Source organism: Borostomias antarcticus, assembly GCF_949987555.1.
Source record: "Borostomias antarcticus genome assembly, chromosome: 10".
NCBI classification, from domain to species: domain Eukaryota; kingdom Metazoa; phylum Chordata; class Actinopteri; order Stomiiformes; family Stomiidae; genus Borostomias; species Borostomias antarcticus.
In genome coordinates, this window is record NC_140243.1 from 15,583,651 (window position 1) to 15,601,888 (window position 18,238).

Consider the following 18,238-nt stretch of genomic DNA (forward strand, 5'->3'; position numbering starts at 1 on the left):
CAGAAGATGAATCCATAAGCCTAAGGTTAGGTCAAGAAAGGTAAACAAAGGGGGTGCCACTTGGATGCCTTGCCAGCTAACTGGACAGGGGTAACGACACAGTGCCTCCAGATGACATCAGCTAGAATACGCTAGCTAGAATTCTTAAACAAAACTATTGACGAGGGGAGAGGTCGATGGTCATTAAAAACCGCCCACATGCCCTGGATCAATCCTTGGATTGGGGAAAGGAACCAGAATACGGTGGGAGACGTGTGCGCGGAGCCCTTGCATACTGGGGGAGGATGGCGCAGCCGTTCCATTGGAAGTACTGAAAGCATAACTTCGGGAGTTACCGGATTTATTACTAAACTCTACTCAGACCATAGGACACATGCAGGCCAAAAAACGGTACTTAATTCTGTTCTCCTCCGGTGCATGCTTCTTTCTGCTGTTCTACTTCGGAGGGGTACACATCCCGCTATCCAAGGGGGGCACCAGCCGGCGTGATGACCGCAGCTACCCCAGCTCGCAGTGGCCCCGTCACACGGGACCCTTGCAGTCCTTCAGCCCCTTGGATCAATCGGAGACAGAGGATTACAATGTTCACATATCGCCAAGGCAAAAGAGGGATGTTGTGTCTAGTATCTACACAGGGAAACGGTGCAGAATGGATTCCTGCTTTGATTTTTCCCTGTGCAGAAAAAATGGATTTAAAGTTTACGTTTACCCCCAGCAGAAGGGGGAGAAAATGTCAGAGAGCTACCAAAATATTTTGTCCTCCATCGAGGGATCCAGGTTCCACACTTCTGACCCGGGGCAGGCTTGCCTGTTCGCCCTAAGCTTGGACACTCTGGACCGGGACCAGCTCTCGCCGCAGTACGTGCACAACCTGAGAACAAAGATCCAGAACCTGCCTCTGTGGAACAGCGGCAAGAACCACATCATCTTCAACCTGTACTCTGGGACATGGCCGGACTACACGGAAGATCTAGGCTTCGACATCGGCGAGGCTATGCTCGCCAAGGCCAGCATCAGCACGGAGAACTTCCGACCCAACTTTGACGTATCCATCCCCCTTTTCTCTAAAGAACACCCCAGGACTGGAGGCGAGAGGGGCTATTTAAAATATAACTCCATTCCACCATTCAGGAAGTATATGCTTGTGTTTAAGGGGAAGAGGTACCTCACTGGTATAGGGTCAGACACAAGGAATGCATTATATCATGTCCATAACTCTGAGGACGTGGTGCTCCTCACCACATGTAAACACGGCAAAGACTGGCAGAAGCACAAGGACGCCCGCTGCGACAGGGACAACGCAGAGTATGACAAGTGAGTATACATACGGGCCTTTAAGTAACCGGTCTAGTTCTCAGGGTTGACTGTTGATCATTCCCCTCCAACAGGTGATTGTTCTCTAGTGGTACCTGCCTGAATGACTAGCCATGAGTCCCTTGGTGATTGAAGGACAAACTTGATCTACTGCGTGTTTCATAGTATGTTTTTTTTTAACATATGTTTTGTGCCTGTATATGTGTGTGTCACACTGACAGTCAGTCCGGGCGGCACTGCATGCCATGAATTGTGGGTTCAGAATCTCTCAATGTCCAGGAAGCCCCCTTCCCTGGCCTTTTAACGGCGGACTAAATCTGATGGACAAACCGGTGTCTCTGTTTGGTCAGGGAGCGTCGCTTCCTCCAGAGCCCGTCCCTGCTGTTTTCACTAGGGGCTGCAGCCTGCTGGGGGCTTGACTGGGGCTCTTAAGAGGATTAGGGTGGACAATGCCGGTGGTGCCAGTGGGGGAAGCCGCTCTCCCCCCTGTTTACACAGTGATTTCCCAGACCCGACCCCATCGGTCCCAGAATGCCTGCTGGCCTGCGTGGCCCCTGAGCCCGGGGGGCTGTGGTGACCCCGACTTAGCCCTCTAGTTTGGACAGAGGTCCACTTGGTTTTTGCGTTAGGCCTATCATGACATGGATGGATGTTGCCTCATATTTGGTTCTGGGACTGGGCTAGACCCATCTCTCGCCTTTGAGATCTAATCTAATTGCATGAAGTAAAAGGGAAGTAATTACCCAGATCAAAAATCAAGCGAGGTCAAAAACTCATGGAAGGTCACAGCTTTGGTGTCATGGCGTGCATTTCAATGCTTTCCCATAGACTTAGCCTTGTTGTGGCGGCCCAAAGCTTATGGATCTCCCGCCACAGTTTCATAATGAAACCTTCCTCTTACTAAATCTGAAAAAGTACAATCTTGTTGATACAGCTAAAGTTTGCAGCGCACCTTGTCAACATCCCCTCTCACTCTACTACTGACCGTAGCCGCCTGGCTACGCACACAGTCACACGCGCTGCCTCTCCAATATCTCTTGTCTGGCTTGCAATCATTAAACTATACAGTAGCTAAACAGACTCAAATCAACTGTCAACACTTAAAAGATTTGTCTACTACATGAGCTGCTTGTCTCACTTGACTTGCTATAGCTAGGGAACGTTAGCCTAGTACTGTGATGTATATTAGTGGAAGCTAGATTGATCACACACTTCTTTCCTTGTCAACCCCCTTCTCTCCTCCCCACCACAACTACACTCCAGTCCTTTGGGAAACACTGCATTCGTATACCGACCGAGCACATGTTTTTGTCTGTCGTGGAGCTTTTATTGACTTGCGTTTGTGCCTGCTATACTATAGGTAGCCTAGGTCCAGGCCTAGCATGTCATCCCTCCCGAGACTATCAATCCTATCTGCCCGCTCTCCAGGCCTGCCAGGCCGCCAGCCTGCATACACAGTGCCAGGCGCTGAGAGTGATTGCACACAGCGGGACACGATGGCATCGGCATCATAACCCCAAGGAAGATTAATCCTGCTTTAAGTAGCATGGAGGGAAGAGGCCATCTTTACACTGTGGGAATCTTCCTCTGGCTGACGGCTCTCAGCTCCCTGTGGCTCTGTGGGGCTGTGCTGAGCAGTCACTCACTGGTGCGTAGGCATCATAGGCTGGTATCTTCTCAACATAATTTTTCTGCTATTGTTTACCGACAACATGTTCTGGCTCTCTGTTTGGATGAATGCTGATGTATGGTTATCCTGCACGACTCTTCATGCGAAACACTCATGGCGCCGAGGATGAATAATTTATCGAAATGTGTGTGTTTGTGTCTTAATCTCTGAATTTAGGCTTTCAAGCGTTCATGGATGATCCAGATTCTGAAGACAAAACTACCTGTGCATATCGATGAAATGTTGTTAGATTTTTGGAACGAATTATGCTGGATATGATCACCCCTTCACACCAGTGCTACCCACATTAGCCTGTCTGGCCAAATCAGTGTAAAAGTCTCCCAATCCTTGGTAACTAGGTCTGTTCTCAACAGGAATTCTTGAGAAGTTGGCTTAAGCCATCTTGTTCTAAACCAGACACATACAGACTCGGCACTGTGCTTCAGGAAAGGCTCTCCTGATTGATGATCTTCCAGGCTTCTCTCTGTGTTTAGAGGTTACAGCCTCAGTTCTATTAGAGGACGCCTGACGGATGCCTTGTCCATTCTATTGGTTATTAACCCATTATTACCTCTCTGTGTTTATTCCACTAGTTCAATACTTCTTAGTACTGCAGGAGCTTGTTAGTTGTCATGGAAATTAGTGATTTATCCATCTCTTTCTATTGGGGGTCTATATAGGCTAGATGAGACGGTCTAAAATATAAATTGTGTGGCCAGGCATTACTGCCCATGTTTTGTGTGATTCTGTCAGACCCAGTTTGCAGGGTACAGACTAGGGAATGGTCTGACCGTGCAGTCTGTAGTTATAGGGTATGGACTAGGGTCTGGTCTGACCGTGCAGTCTGTAGTTATAGGGTATGGACTAGGGTCTGGTCTGACCGTGCAGTCTGTAGTTATAGGGTATGGACTAGGGACTAGTCTGACGTTGCAGTCTGTAGTTATAGGGTATGGACTAGGGACTAGTCTGACGTTGCAGTCTGTAGTTATAGGGTATGGACTAGGGACTAGTCTGACTGTGCAGTCTGTAGTTATAGGGTATGGACTAGGGTCTGGTCTGACCGTGCAGTCTGTAGTTATAGGGTATGGACTAGGGTCTGGTCTGACCGTGCAGTCTGTAGTTATAGGGTATGGACTAGGGTCTGGTCTGACCGTGCAGTCTGTAGTTATAGGGTATGGACTAGGGAATGGCCTGACCGTGCAGTCTGTAGTTATAGGGTATGGACTAGGGACTAGTCTGACTGTGCAGTCTGTAGTTATAGGGTATGGACTAGGGACTAGTCTGACTGTGCAGTCTGTAGTTATAGGGTATGGACTAGGGACTAGTCTGACTGTGCAGTCTGTAGTTATAGGGTATGGACTAGGGACTAGTCTGACGTTGCAGTCTGTAGTTATAGGGTATGGACTAGGGACTAGTCTGACTGTGCAGTCTGTAGTTATAGGGTATGGACTAGGGTCTGGTCTGACTGTGCAGTCTGTAGTTATAGGGTATGGACTAGGGTCTGGTCTGACTGTGCAGTCTGTAGTTATAGGGTATGGACTAGGGTCTGGTCTGACCGTGCAGTCTGTAGTTATAGGGTATGGACTAGGGACTAGTCTGACGTTGCAGTCTGTAGTTATAGGGTATGGACTAGGGACTAGTCTGACTGTGCAGTCTGTAGTTATAGGGTATGGACTAGGGTCTGGTCTGACCGTGCAGTCTGTAGTTATAGGGTATGGACTAGGGACTAGTCTGACTGTGCAGTCTGTAGTTATAGGGTATGGACTAGGGACTGGTCTGACTGTGCACTTTGTAGTTATAGGGTATGGACTAGGGACTAGTCTGACTGTGCAGTCTGTAGTTATAGGGTATGGACTAGGGACTAGTCTGACTGTGCAGTCTGTAGTTATAGGGTATGGACTAGGGACTGGTCTGACTGTGCACTCTGTAGTTATAGGGTATGGACTAGGGACTGGCTCAGACAGTGCAGTCTGTAGTTAAACTAGGTGGAAGTAATGGTTTTCTCCCTCGCTGTGGCCCATTGTGGAACAAATCCCTCTTATCCTCTCACTGACAACAAGGAAGTCGGGGCTAGCCTGAATGCAGCCTCTGACGCCCGTCAACAAATTTACCCAAAATACCTGAGAACCAGCTACGCTTCAGTCTATGTTCAGGCTATTGTTTTGATCATTTTACCAGGCTGTTGACGTGGAAACGCATATGTTCAGGCACGAACAACAACCCGAATCCCTCTTCTTCATTCCCCCTGAGCTGTGAGTGGTAATGACGGCGGCGGCGCAGGCCTCTGGTCGGTGCGTAGCCGCAGGGCCCAGCTCCTCTGCGCGCGGCCCAGGCGTTCCTGAGGGACTGCTGTGAGCACCGCGTCTCCACTCCACCAGATTGAGTTACACATCTACATTTCAAACGGGGAGCTCTGGGAATGTCAGGAATCCACAGGAAATCAGGTCGCATAAATTATCCTTTTTTTTTTTCCCGACGCCACAAGTTTCTCATTCAGAAGAAGAATCCGATACGAGAGGTTTCCATAATGATTCCGCAACTTTGACACACAAGTAGGCTGCATTCTTCTACACGCCTCACTGTGAATGAAGTACTAGGTTGAAATGTCTAGTACACAGTGTACGATCCTGAACAAAAGGTGTGACTAATAGAATAGACCCGTTCACTATCAGAATCTCCATTTTTGTGGTCATTACCATTACAGTAGCCATCCCTGTTCTGTTGTGTTTGTCCCAGCCACCTGGCACAGCCAGAGCTTATCCTCACTTTCTGCCCCCCGTGTCTTCAGCTTGCTCCATGTCAGCATGGGAGGCCTGGGCTGCTGCTGTGCCCACGTACAATGCAGCCAAAGAAACAGATCGGCTTGCCAGGATTCCAGGAAGCAGACCCGGTCCAACGTTATCCTAAAACCGAAAGCTCTCACAGTGTGTGTCCAATTAAGAGCTGCTGCTGGGAGAGACAAACGAGAGAGAGACCGAGGAGGGGAGAGAAGCGAGCGAGCGAGCCGTGTGATGTGATGCGAGCAGGTCTCTCTGTTTTATTTATAGAGTAGCTAGTTTTAATCCTTGATGCTGGTTAAGCCCTGGTGATGTGCGGCTGTACAACCTCTCACCGATGGCTGGTGGATGGATAGAGCCGGGTAATGGCGTCCGTTCTGTGAAGGGGGCAGAGGGAGGCTAGTAATTAGTTACAGTGTCAGATTGCGGACCAAGACCTTTGTGTGGATCCCTAGCAGGGGAGTGTTGGCTGGTTGAGTGTGGCTGAATCCGTGACTGTGTGCACAATCTTCAGCTGGTTTCCTCCTCTACCTCCAGCTACAGCGCAGGGCAAGAGGTTATGTTTTTGGTGGAAGTGTGTGTGTGTTAGGGCTGTATATCATCTTGGATTTCGCGATACGATACGCATCACGATACACAGGTCACGATTCGATAGATATCACGATACAGAGGTCACGATACAATACGATACGATACGTATTGCGATACACACATCATTTACTGAAAGATTTTAAGTGTTCAAGACTGAAAACTGAATGGCTCAAATGCACTATATAGATAACTCAAACTCAATGACTGGACAGAGAGCTAGCTAATAAATATTTTACATTTGATATCCATGCTTTTTAAACTGTCAACATTGTAGTATTTATGGTTTTTCAAAATTATTTATATGTATGCTTTTTTAACTTAATATTGTAGAATATGCTTTTTAAACTGGATTTAAAAAATTAAAAAAAAAAAAAAAAAAAAAAAAAAACATTTTTTACAGCGCCCGGCTGTATCGATACTCCGGGCTGAAAGATCGATACAGTATCGCAAGACTACGTACCGCGATGCATCGTTGTATCGATACAATCCTACAGCCCTAGTGTGTGAGTGTGTGTGTTTGTTTGCAGGATTATGCGAAAACTACTGGACCGATTTTCACAAAACTTGGTGGAACGGTGTAGCATGGTCCAACTTAGAACCCATTACATTTTGGAGCAGATCCAAAAGCACGTTTCGGGTCCACAGGCCGCCCAAACGTGGCCGGACTGCCAATTCACTACTCCATACATTTTTTGGACTCTGATTACACAAAAGCTACCAAAACTATTATTATGAAACTCATTGGTCACCTTAGAACCCATTAAATTTTGGAGCGGATCCAAATCACGGGCCGGATTCACGAATGAAAAAAAAACTTGGGGCAAAGCCAGCTCCCTGTGTGGGGGTGCTAGAGACACAGGGTTTGGACTGGGGTGTGCGGGGGGAGGGCCCAGAGTGCACCGCACAGCCCCCTGCCGGGTCATTCAATTTTGGCACAGAGCCACAAAACGCATTCAAGGGCGGAGGTCTGTGCTCTCTGAGCACCATTTCTAGTTGATTGTGTTGTTGGTCAGATTCCCATCGGGTCTGGTCTGTATGTTACTGTCCTGAATGTTGCTTTTGTCAAAGGCATAGCCTGTCCTTAGTGTGACTTAGTGGACTTAGTCATTTTGCCGTCATGCCAGTGCCAGTCAACTACAGCAGCAGGACTAAGCATGCAGGGAGACGCCCACCTCTCAGGTTGAATGTGCTGCAGTTAGACTAGCCTTGTCAGATTCGGAAGCCAGCCTACTACAGCATTTCACATTGAGTGATGAATTCGAAGGAGCAGGCAGCTCTTTCTAGCCAGCCATGTTCAGTGGGAGTCCAGAGTTGAGTTGGAGAACTGTGCTTTCTGACAGCTGGGTTTTTAAGAGCCTGTAGGCCGGGACTTGCTTTCTACATGACTGAAGACTGTGGAGCCTTAGGAAATTTTGCCGTCTCTCAAGTGTACTTGTGCGTGTCTCTGTGTGTGTGTTTTTCCATCTTGACCATTCAAACATGCCCAGTCAGCAGTAGTTCTCTTAGGTAACGTTTGTTGACATGATTAGAGACCCAGACTAGCTCATGTTTTCCCTAATAAAACCTCAATTTGAAAAGATGGAAATATTCCGCTCCAGGGAACTGGACTTCCCCTGCTTTGGATCTGTGGCTTGGATCAAGATTAAAAACAAGCTTTTATCTGTAGGCCTACTTCCATATTCCATAAGACGTTCTCAGGTAGCCTCCGGGCATATCTCAGTTCTCTGGTGGCAGTGGATCATTGACGGCTTTTGTTCGATGCCTTTGAAAGCAGTTGAATACCTCAGAGCTTAGACTGAGAGATCTTTTATCGAGAGCTTTTGTTACCACGATGTCTAGGATTTGATCTTCGAGAGGTGTGTCCAACTTCCCGACACACCCCATGAATCTCTGGGTCTCTCAATAATGCACAAAGCAGCAAATTAAGGAGAGAGAGAGAGAGAGAACCACTCCTCCTTGCTCCATTCACACAACCCACTTCCTCACAGTGTTGTAATAGCACATCTGCACAGGGGGGCTGGAACACACAGGCACTGCAGCCGCTGCATAGGCCTGGACATGTCAACCAGCCAGCCAGCCCTGGGACCAGACTGTAGAACCAACTCAGGCTGGAGGAATGCCGTGCCGTGAGGACGGACGGGCTCCACATTGATGATTATCTCCAGGAGCAGGAGCACCTCGCCGGGCTGGACGGCAGATCGCAGGCCTCGGGAGGCTCCTGTAGAATAGCAGCTGTGCCTCAATTCCACCCCCTTCCACCTGCCCAGAGACATATTCTTGTCCCTATTCTGTCTAGACACCTGTGTAGATCTGACAGGATTGGATAGGTAGAAACATCAGTGGGCATCGTGGAGGCTCTGGTACCACCCAGTTGCTAAAGATCTATGCTATAATTATCTACCAGAGTATCACACTCATTCTGGAGCCCAGCTGATCTGTCCCTGTATGGGGCTGTCGGTTAGCTGTTGGTTGCTAATTTGCCCAATTTCGTTGTATCATTCATCTCTATTGTCCCGAGTGCTCTCTTCCTGCGTACGCGTCGGGGCTGTAAACAGATTTCATCTCTCTTCCTGCGTAGGCCTTGAAGCTGTAAACAGATTTCATCTCCGAGGGGAAAATGGCACAATAAACCGTGTCAGCTATGAATTATAGCTAGTACTACAGGGAATGAGACGCGTGAGAGCTTCACATCTCTACAGAAGTCGATCTTTCTCACACAGCTACTTTGGGGAGTGGAACTGAGCAAATTGATATCACACCTCCATCTGTCATTTAAAATTGGTTATTGAATTACCGACACAGTTGATTTCGACAACTCGACCATACCAACCAGCATAATCAAGTCTTTGCACAGTCCAGTTGGATCAGGTGGACTTGAACTAATATAACACTAGCCTATGCTCTTTTTGTGTTGCTGACAGGAGCAGTTTGACTAACGCCGCAGGGGTAGGTAGTGTGCGCAGGCCGAGGTTATGGCTGTAATGTATAACACGGCGTGTGTGGGTCCCTGGATGGGATAAAGTGGATGGCTTGCTGAGCAGGGTCTCAATGAGACGCAGGGATTAGCGAAGCTGCTCATACTCAGGGGCTTAGAGCTTGTGGCGGGGGGGGGGGAGAAAAGACAAAAAAACACCAGGGTGGATGAGGAGAAATCCAATCACACGGGCAGGATTGTCATTGGAGACGGCGTGTCATGTGATCCAGCCGCAGCCCCCAGTGCTCCAGTCTCCAGTTATGCCGTTTCCTGCTCCCGTTTGAAGCAGCGGCCGGGGATCCTAGATGGGGAGGATTGTCAGGGAGAGCGGCTGTCAAGCAGTAGTAGCCCTATTAGGCTACACATGATACAGAGTCTGTCTGACAGTGGGGAAATGAGCGTGTGTTTGGATGATAGTGATTGTGTGTGTGCGTTTGCGCACGTGGATGTGTGTGTGTACACGTATCTGGAAGGTGCGGCTGCCTTCTGCATGTCCTGGAAGGCGGCGTACAGTATGCATAAGCAGCCCTACGGTTTGTGTGTGCGTGTTAGTCTGTGTGTGTGTGTTTGTGTGTGTGTGTTTCTCTCTCTGTCTGTGTGTGTGTGTGTGTGTGTGTGCACAAGCGGCCCGGCTGTTTCCCAGAACGTCTCATCGTCTGGTCCCTAACCTCTGCCACCGCCTTTCAATTGATCGTCATCTCATTTTCCGCTGCCCAGATTTATAGACGGGCGGCGGGGGCTGTAGGAAAGGGGATTACCATCCACTCTTCCATTCCCATTTCCTTATCAGTCAGTCGCCAGCAGAGAGTAGCTTTACCTCCAGAGGGGAAGGCATCAGATAGGCCTGGAGCTAGTCTAGATCTGTCAGTGCTCAGCGTCTACAGTATGTCTGAGGGGGGCAGGTGTAACAGATATGAAGGCACTTAACTCAGTCAGAATAGAAGCGAAGGTCTTGTTGGGAATCAGAGAATGGCTGTTGTCGCTAGATCAGGTATCCTGTTGATAATACGCTATTAGAGATGAGACAGATAGTGGATGTACTGTATCATTACCCAGCTGCTGTTCCTGTAAAACCTTTAAAACAACATGGAACAGGATTAGATGGACGCCCTCTGTTCCGAGGCTGTTCAGAGGCACTGATAGGCCAGGAGGATGAGAGTACACGGAGCCAATCATTGATCAGTGTCTTTGGCCGACTCAATTACTCTGCCAGGCTATCAGCGAGGTCACTTGGAACACAGTGAAACCTAATGCTCTGCAAGCCAGTTTCTGGTCACCGAGCGCTATTGTCTTGTCGTGTACACGTATGTTTGAGTGCAAAAGAGACAAAGACGGTGAGTCCGTGAGATATTGTGTGTGTGTGTGTGTGTGTGTGTGTGTGTGTTGAGTATAGTTTCCGATCAGCGTACTGGGGTTTGCAGTGGGAAGGGGCGGAGGGCACTGTCATTTGTTTCCGCCCCTGTCCCTGTGTTCATACAGGAAGATGATGCATCGGAGGCTGCTGTGTGTGGATCTTGGCACCGCAGGTGATGTATTCCTCCCAGAAGGCAGAGGCCAGGATGTAGCCGGGAAGGAAGGGCTGATGTTCGTGATCTGAGCCTGAGCCCTGAGTGTGCGCACGACTGGATGGAGCATTTATGTTGCCTCAGATCCCACCGATAGCTTGCTTCCTCAGTACGACACAGGCTTTCGCAATTATCCCCTAATGTACATTGAAATATGTTCTGAAAGCTACATGAAGAATTAAGCAGAGCCAAATCCACTACACTGGCAAATCCCATGGCTTTTAATCCCGCACAGAGAGACCCAGTACATTTCTCTCTCTCTCTCTCGCATTCTCGCTCTCTCTCTCGCATTCTCTCTCTCTCTCACATTCTCTCTCGCTCTCCCTCTCTCTCTCTCTCTCTCTCTCTCTCTCTCTCTCTCTCAGTTTGATGGTTTGCCATGGGAGGCCTGTGTCTCTGGTAAGGGGATTATTCAGTACATTTTGTTATTAAATCAGTGTAAGTACCCACTAGATTTGTGAGTGAGAGGACATCTTGTCCCAAGCGAGTGAAAGGTTAATCAAGGACCTGTCCAGACTTTATGTTGAGCAAATACAGCCTCATTCCACTCTGTGTCCTTGATTAACCTTTGTAGGCCGTGTGTGAGGTTGCATGAAGCCCAAACCTATGGCTACCGTAGGCTGGATGAACAAATCAAATGAGCCGAAACTGACTTTTTTGTAGTTGTTGTTATGATTCAGTTTAGCTAACATAGCCCCCCGTTCTGCTCTTTGATACGTAGGGCGGTTGTTGGTGCCTGTTTGACAGGACATCTTCTTGCCTTCCTTGGCCACTGTCCACTGGATGCACCATAGTTCCAAGGTGGTTGGTTGTTCCTTCAGATTTGTCGGTTGCTCCAAACCTGTCTGGGCATCATCAGAGCAGCTCTTGGAAACCCCCTCCTCTACTCTTCTGCTGGAGCCAGGCTCTAGCCAACTCCTCCTCTTGGCTTAGCCTGCAGGCTAGCTGGGCCTCGTTTGCATTCCTGGCTGACTAGGGGACTTTATGGTTAATACTAGCCTACATGAAAACAGATGTTATGCAAATGAAGCGGAACTTCTGCTCCTCCAATGCTTCCACTGTTTACAGTTTGTTTTGAGTTTAGAGTTTCACTACCATTTTTTTTTAAATGAATTATTAGACTTGTATTTTTCTTTAATTAGCCTTGATGAATTCCAATTAGGGATTATGTAAACAGACATTCCAAAGCCTATTGTAGCACGGTCCAGACTCTGTGGTGGTGGTAATGCAGAGGGCTACGTTCTCATTCTGTTGTTCAGGCCGGATCCCTCAGCAGGAGATTCTGGGCTCTGGCTTTGCTTAGTTGGCTGAGCTTCATAAAATCCCCAGTCTGCCTGCCACCTTGGTGAAACTTCTGACTTCCCCTTGCGAGGTCAGAACCAAGGGCCGCGCCAGGAAGCACACTCTTTGATCCCTCCCGCTGTCGAATTAATGAACTGCCCAGGGTGATGTTGGCCTCGGAATTCATTACCCAGGCTCATTTGTGGGAATCCGGCTGGCAGCCGGCTGGCCGACAACAACCACTAAATCCATCTTGTTGCTCTGCAACTCTCACTCCTCCACGGATACAGGTGTCGACATGGTCGTCATAGACGTGCGCAGTAAGGTGTTTGTTTCGGTGCATTTCTCTACGCTGAGCTGAAATGAAACGAGTTGAGTGCACATAACTTGTGTAAATAAATACTGTATTAACAATACCATACTACCATATAATGTTTTGTGTTGTAAATAAATATTAACATTTATTTACATTTATTTAATTCAAAATATGTATTTACAACACATATGGTAGGCTACTAGAAAAATGAATTTTCCTGCAGAAAATGCTTGTGAATGAATGCTGAACAGCTGAAAAGAAATCGCAAAAGCGTTGCTGAAAATGCAAAGCCTAAATGGGAAAAATCAAATTTTAGCCTACATAGTAACTAAACTGTGGTTACATTACTTATGTAGCTAGCTACAGCAACCCCAATTTTTTTCTTTCATCATTTCTCACTCCCAGTCAGAAAATGTCCGCTAGACATGATGCTAATTTTCGCTATGTTAAACTCAATTGACTTATGCTAAAAACATTAGCAATGTAAAAGTCTGGCCTTACTTTTTTTTTGGGGGGGGGGGGGGTCTTTCAGCAGGAGGTTCCGTTGGGGGTGGCGTGTTGCCCCTCCAAGGCAATGGTAAGGGAAACACTGCAGTGTGAGGGCTGTTAAGATTTTTGTTTTATGGTAGGTAATAATGCCCCCCATTGTAGTGTTGCATTCCAGCCCCGTGTCCTGCGCTAGTCCACAGAGCGGCTCACGTGTAGGTGCTAGTCCCATCAGACCTTCCTGCCCTGCAGACCCACTCACACTCAATGGGGTTATAGCATCATCGCCTCACTCGACAAGAGCCCATCGTATCCTACACACGCACACACACACACACACACATTTACTCACTCAATCACCATCCCTCTCACACAAACGCATACCCACCCACACACACACATCATTGAGCGCGGTCCTCTAACCTGCCCTCCCCATGACCCTAGAGTATTGTGGCTCGCTGACAAGAATACATTAGCCCCTGGTTTAACATATGGCTGCTGGGGTGTGTAGCTACCTCTGGAAACTTTCTCCTGTTTACAGCCCGGCCTTGTCGATCTAGTTTCACTCTCCCCTGCCTTGTTTTCCGTGTGTGTGCGCGCCTACGCGTAGGTGTCGATGATGATGTATGATGTTGGAAGAGGATTAGGATTCGCTACCCTCCCTCATTCCCGAAGGCTTGTAGGGAAGGCCAGTGCCGTCCGAGGCGTATTCCGGGAAGGACAGCCTGTCAATCACCACTGATTTTATGTCAATGCAGCTCTTCATAATTCAGCGTTTCTCTTTAGCAGCAGGCAGGGCTGAAAATTAACATCCAATGGCGGGTAAAATTTCCATTTGGCGACTAAATTTCGGAGGCTATCCGCCACGCTGGCAGGTAAATGTTTGTACCAATAGAGTCATGTAATAAATTATGCGTGCGATGTCGCCACATCCATGCCATAGACCGGCGTTCTGTTTGTTGTGTGTTGCACTTAAATAGCTCCCCCGCTATTTAGTTTTCAGTCACATCACTGTTGCGGAGCCTCACGCACTAGGAGAGACTGGTGACACGAGGCTACTCGCACACAGAAAATCATTCCCATTTACCTCAGAGGACGCGCGCTACTACAGTCGACACCTACAGTAGATGTGTACCATCCTGTCTCTGGATGGTCTCTGGGGTACCATCCTGGTCTCTTCCATAACATACCAAGCCACTGTTTCTCAGAAGGGACGTCTTTGATTGCTTGTCATGTAGCTTTTCAGCTCTGAAGACGGTACTGGTTCCTCCTTGACTGACTTCACTGGTCATCCAGCTCAGGTTTAACTTTACATGATGACAGGCTGTGAATATGTTACAGTATATGTATTTTGTTCATAAACACATTAAGACCATGAGGTTAAGGCTTGGATCATTTATATCTCATGTTTGTGTAGGGTTAGGTAGTTATGGATAATTCTACACCGTGGAAGTGAATGGAAATGAATAATTGAATTTCTATGAATTGCAATGTTTCTAGGCATCGAATTAAACTAATTTATTTGAAATTTTACTTTGGCCTCTTCCTTAAGCATGTTTTCAACATAATACTATTATCTGAATGAAAAGTACTGAAACAGATGTATAATGTGACAAAAAAAGGCAATTTATTATTTTGGCCGGTAAAAAATATACTTGGCCGGTGGATTTTTTCATCTACCAGTCCCCTTGGCAGGTGAGCCAAAAAGTTAATTTTCAGCCCTGGCAGCAGGCTAACTGCCTCCTTGCTGTCTTTTCAGACTCGTAACTGTGAATGTGCCCCTCAGTGTGCTGTGTGAGGAGGAGGATATTATTATCCACCTGTCAGATTTGTATCCTCAATCCAAATAAGAGATCCCTTCCTTCCCCACCATTAGCATCATCGCAGGGCAGCCGAGCGCACAACACAGCACTTTGACGTAATTCCCTATTTCTCTCCGTCACCTTCGCCTGCCATAATCATCACTCTCAGTGATGGATGCACCTCATCTGCAGTCGGGTAATAGTAAGGTAATCATCTTTTCCTTCTTGGGGCTGGAGGCTGTGTTTACACATATTTTGGCAGTTCATTGAAATCCTGACGTGGTCTTTGCCTGCAGACGACGCGCTTCTCATCTCATTGTAATGCAAACTGCCAAGGCGGTTTCTCACTGATGCGCTCGGAGGCCCAGATCTTTCTGTTTCCTCACTTCTAGGCCATCATCGTCATCCGTTTTGGCTGGATGTTTTTTTCTTTATAGAAGCGAATGATGTTATTGTGAATACGCAGAGGGTCTTGGCGACAGAAGCTACTTTGTCTAGGCCTAATGCGCCTTGTCTGTGTGGAGAGATCTTCTCCGAGAGCGAGTCAATCTTTGCTCTGTTGTCGTGTCTATCACCTACGGGCTGCTCACAAGCTTCCGTTTGATGCGTCGACATTGACGGACGCCATTCACTTTCAATGGCTGCAGCCGAATGGCATTCTGGTTCCGTTGTTGTCCCGGTGCGTTGCGTTACCTGCGTTGCTAGCGTCGAAAGTTGAGAAATGTTCTTTCAGATGCATTTCTGGAGCTGCCGACCAATCAGATGTCTTGACGGAGAAAGACGTCATCACAAGGCGGGATTTTCACATTTTTAGATACCAAGATGGAGGACAAACTTATCATCACTGTTTATTTTCAGCGGGTTTGCAGGATAGGATGTAACCAATACCTGCGGGCACCACGTTCACGTCGCCTCAACCACAATGCATAGATGATCGCCACACGTTCGACCAGATTAGCATCCATGACAGCACTAAACGAAAAGCCGGGTGGGTTTTCAAAATAGTGCGCGCTAGCAGGTTCATAGAATCTACTGGCTGTTGCGGCCGCAGTTTCAGACAATGTGATTGGTTGTTGTTGCGTGCAGCAGACACGCCTTCTGCCATACGTTGACGGACACGCATCAAACGGAAGCGTGTGAGCAGCCCATTAGTGATTGACAGGGAGTGGAATAACAGGCCTGGGAAGGGGGAATGCTCTCCACCAGTGTGCTAACCTGACCGGCCTCAGCTAGCCTTACCCCGCTGTTGACCCCTGTGATGTCATCAGCAGCCTGACCCCTGATCCCTAACCTGGGCCGGCGTGTGGCGTTTGCCCTGGGGTGCTCTCAGCCAGGCAAAGAGCTGCTGGATCAGGCTACGTCCAGTAGCAATCTCCCCCTTTGGGAGATTGGATCATCTTCTGATGAAGCCTGTCCATCTGATCAAGCTATCGGGGGTGGAATGATTAAAGTGCAGCAGATGGCATCGTCATCATTGTAAGATTAGAATATCAATCGAATATAATGTCAATGTAATCTAATAAAATCTAATCTAAGTTATTAAAAATATAGACAGCTCCCCACCACCCCATCTTCTTTCTAATCTAAAATTACCCTTTAGCTTGTTATGTAGAAAAGGATTAGCCTAAGATCGATAGATATCAACTTTATTGATCTCTGAGGGGAAATCCCTATGTTGTAGCATTACACAACTATACACCACCCAGCTCAAAGGCACACTAATACACAACTGCACAAAAAGGGCAGCAATAAAAAAGCCACAATTAGGTACTAAGACCAGGTGGTTGACTTGACACCTCGTGTGTGCGTGTGTGTGTGTGTGTGTGTGTGTGTGTGTGTGAGAGAGAGAGACAGAGACACACATACACACACTGTCTCTCTCCCACTTGCCCTATCCTCCTATCTCTCCCCCTCCCTCCCCCCTACCCTCTGACAGAGTTGGACCAGGAACAGACACATTCCTTACCTGGAATTATCTCTCCAGTTGAACACAGGAGGCCTATCCTTTTTCTTTCTTTCTTTCTCTCCCTCTCACTCTCTCTCTCTCTCTCTCTCCCTCAGGATGTATGGACTCGGCTGAGGAACTTAAATTGATCATCTCAAGTAGACTACCTTTTTTTCTGAAAAAGGAAGTCTGTGTCACAGATGTTTTCTCCCCAGGGAAGAAGAGCCATTGATCAGTACATCAGTTGCTATTGATTGAGGACATAAAAATCCCACTTGGCCAGTCCTCTGATCTGGCATGTTTATGACCCAGGCCCCACGAACCTCTGACATTCCAACAGTTAATGGTTGTTCCATTAACTCACATTTCATTAACTCAAGCGCTCGCTTGCTCACTCTCTGGCTCTCCCTGTTTTATGGCAAGCACTTTGTAGATTTCCCTGGCTGATCTGAGCGACGTGCCTAATGTCTGTGGCTTTCGTGAGAAACGTGTGTGAGAGATAGTGAATTCTTTGTGCATTAATTAGGTTTATTAACCCAGGGTCGTGTCTAGCTGTGCTACGGCAGAGAGAACCCACTCTACGAGGCAGTAAATGTTTAATGAAGCTCTGCTTTGAACTCCGAGCAGCATAGCATGCGCCCCAGATTTAACATTTCAAATTTCTCTCAGTTTGGGTTGGTGATGCTGTCATATGTTCTTAGAATGACTTTAGTCTCTCTTTTTAGTTGACTCTTTTCTCGTATTAGGTCAGTAGCCTGACCATCAGACCTAAACTATTTAGCAGTGAGAGATCCAGAGTGAATCATGGGCCGGCCTGTCCTGGCTGACATTTTCCTGGGAATTGTTTGTTTGGGATTGGTGGGTTCAGGCTGTTCCACAGGAAATGTTTGTCCAAGGCTTACATGGCAGAGTTCCATTTTCATCAGGAAAGATAGCGGACAAACAGGAAGTTGTACTGCAGGCGAACCCCCCCCCCCGCCCTGTGCGCCAGTAGCCCATGACTACAGCTGTCCACTGTAGCGCACTAGTCGTTCCAACGCCAGACGTCCCAATTCTAAACCCTGAACATTACTGCAGCTCAGAGAACCAGAGAGTGATCATTAAACACCGTTTGTGCAGTACAACATCGTAGTACTGTGGTCTGTGGAGGTACAGATTAATAACAGGTTATTACATGTCTTTTAAGCATACGTGTTCATTACAGATTAATAACAGGTTATTACATGTGTTGTAAGCATACGTGTTCATGGCAGATTAATCACAGGTTTGTTAGGTTTGCATGTTCATCACAGCTTAACTAAAGCCTGAGCCTACGCGTGTTAATCACAAGTGTATTACATTACAGGTTTATGTCCCGCCGTCCGTCTTAACCACGTTGTCGGGAAACCTTAGCCATGGAGCTGGTGTTTGGCTTGCCCGTGCGTCAGTGCTATGCTAGCTCTAATCATTAATCTAGCCTCTTCGTCATGCATATCAAGCACAGCATCAAGGTCATGTAGCATGGCCCGGGCGCACCAA

The 18,238-nt window shown here is 47.6% G+C and overlaps 1 protein-coding gene across 1 annotated transcript in view; it reads left to right on the top strand.

Annotated features, from left to right (window-relative positions):
* The window catches only part of LOC311314087 (exostosin-1a-like), a 31,945-nt gene continuing 13,707 nt past the window's right edge, over window positions 1-18,238 (top strand). The window contains exon 1 of the mRNA XM_084444395.1: window positions 1-1,314. Coding sequence (XP_084300521.1) covers window positions 374-1,314 — 941 coding nt within the window. The 5' untranslated portion in view covers window positions 1-373. The remainder of the gene's footprint in view (window positions 1,315-18,238) is intronic.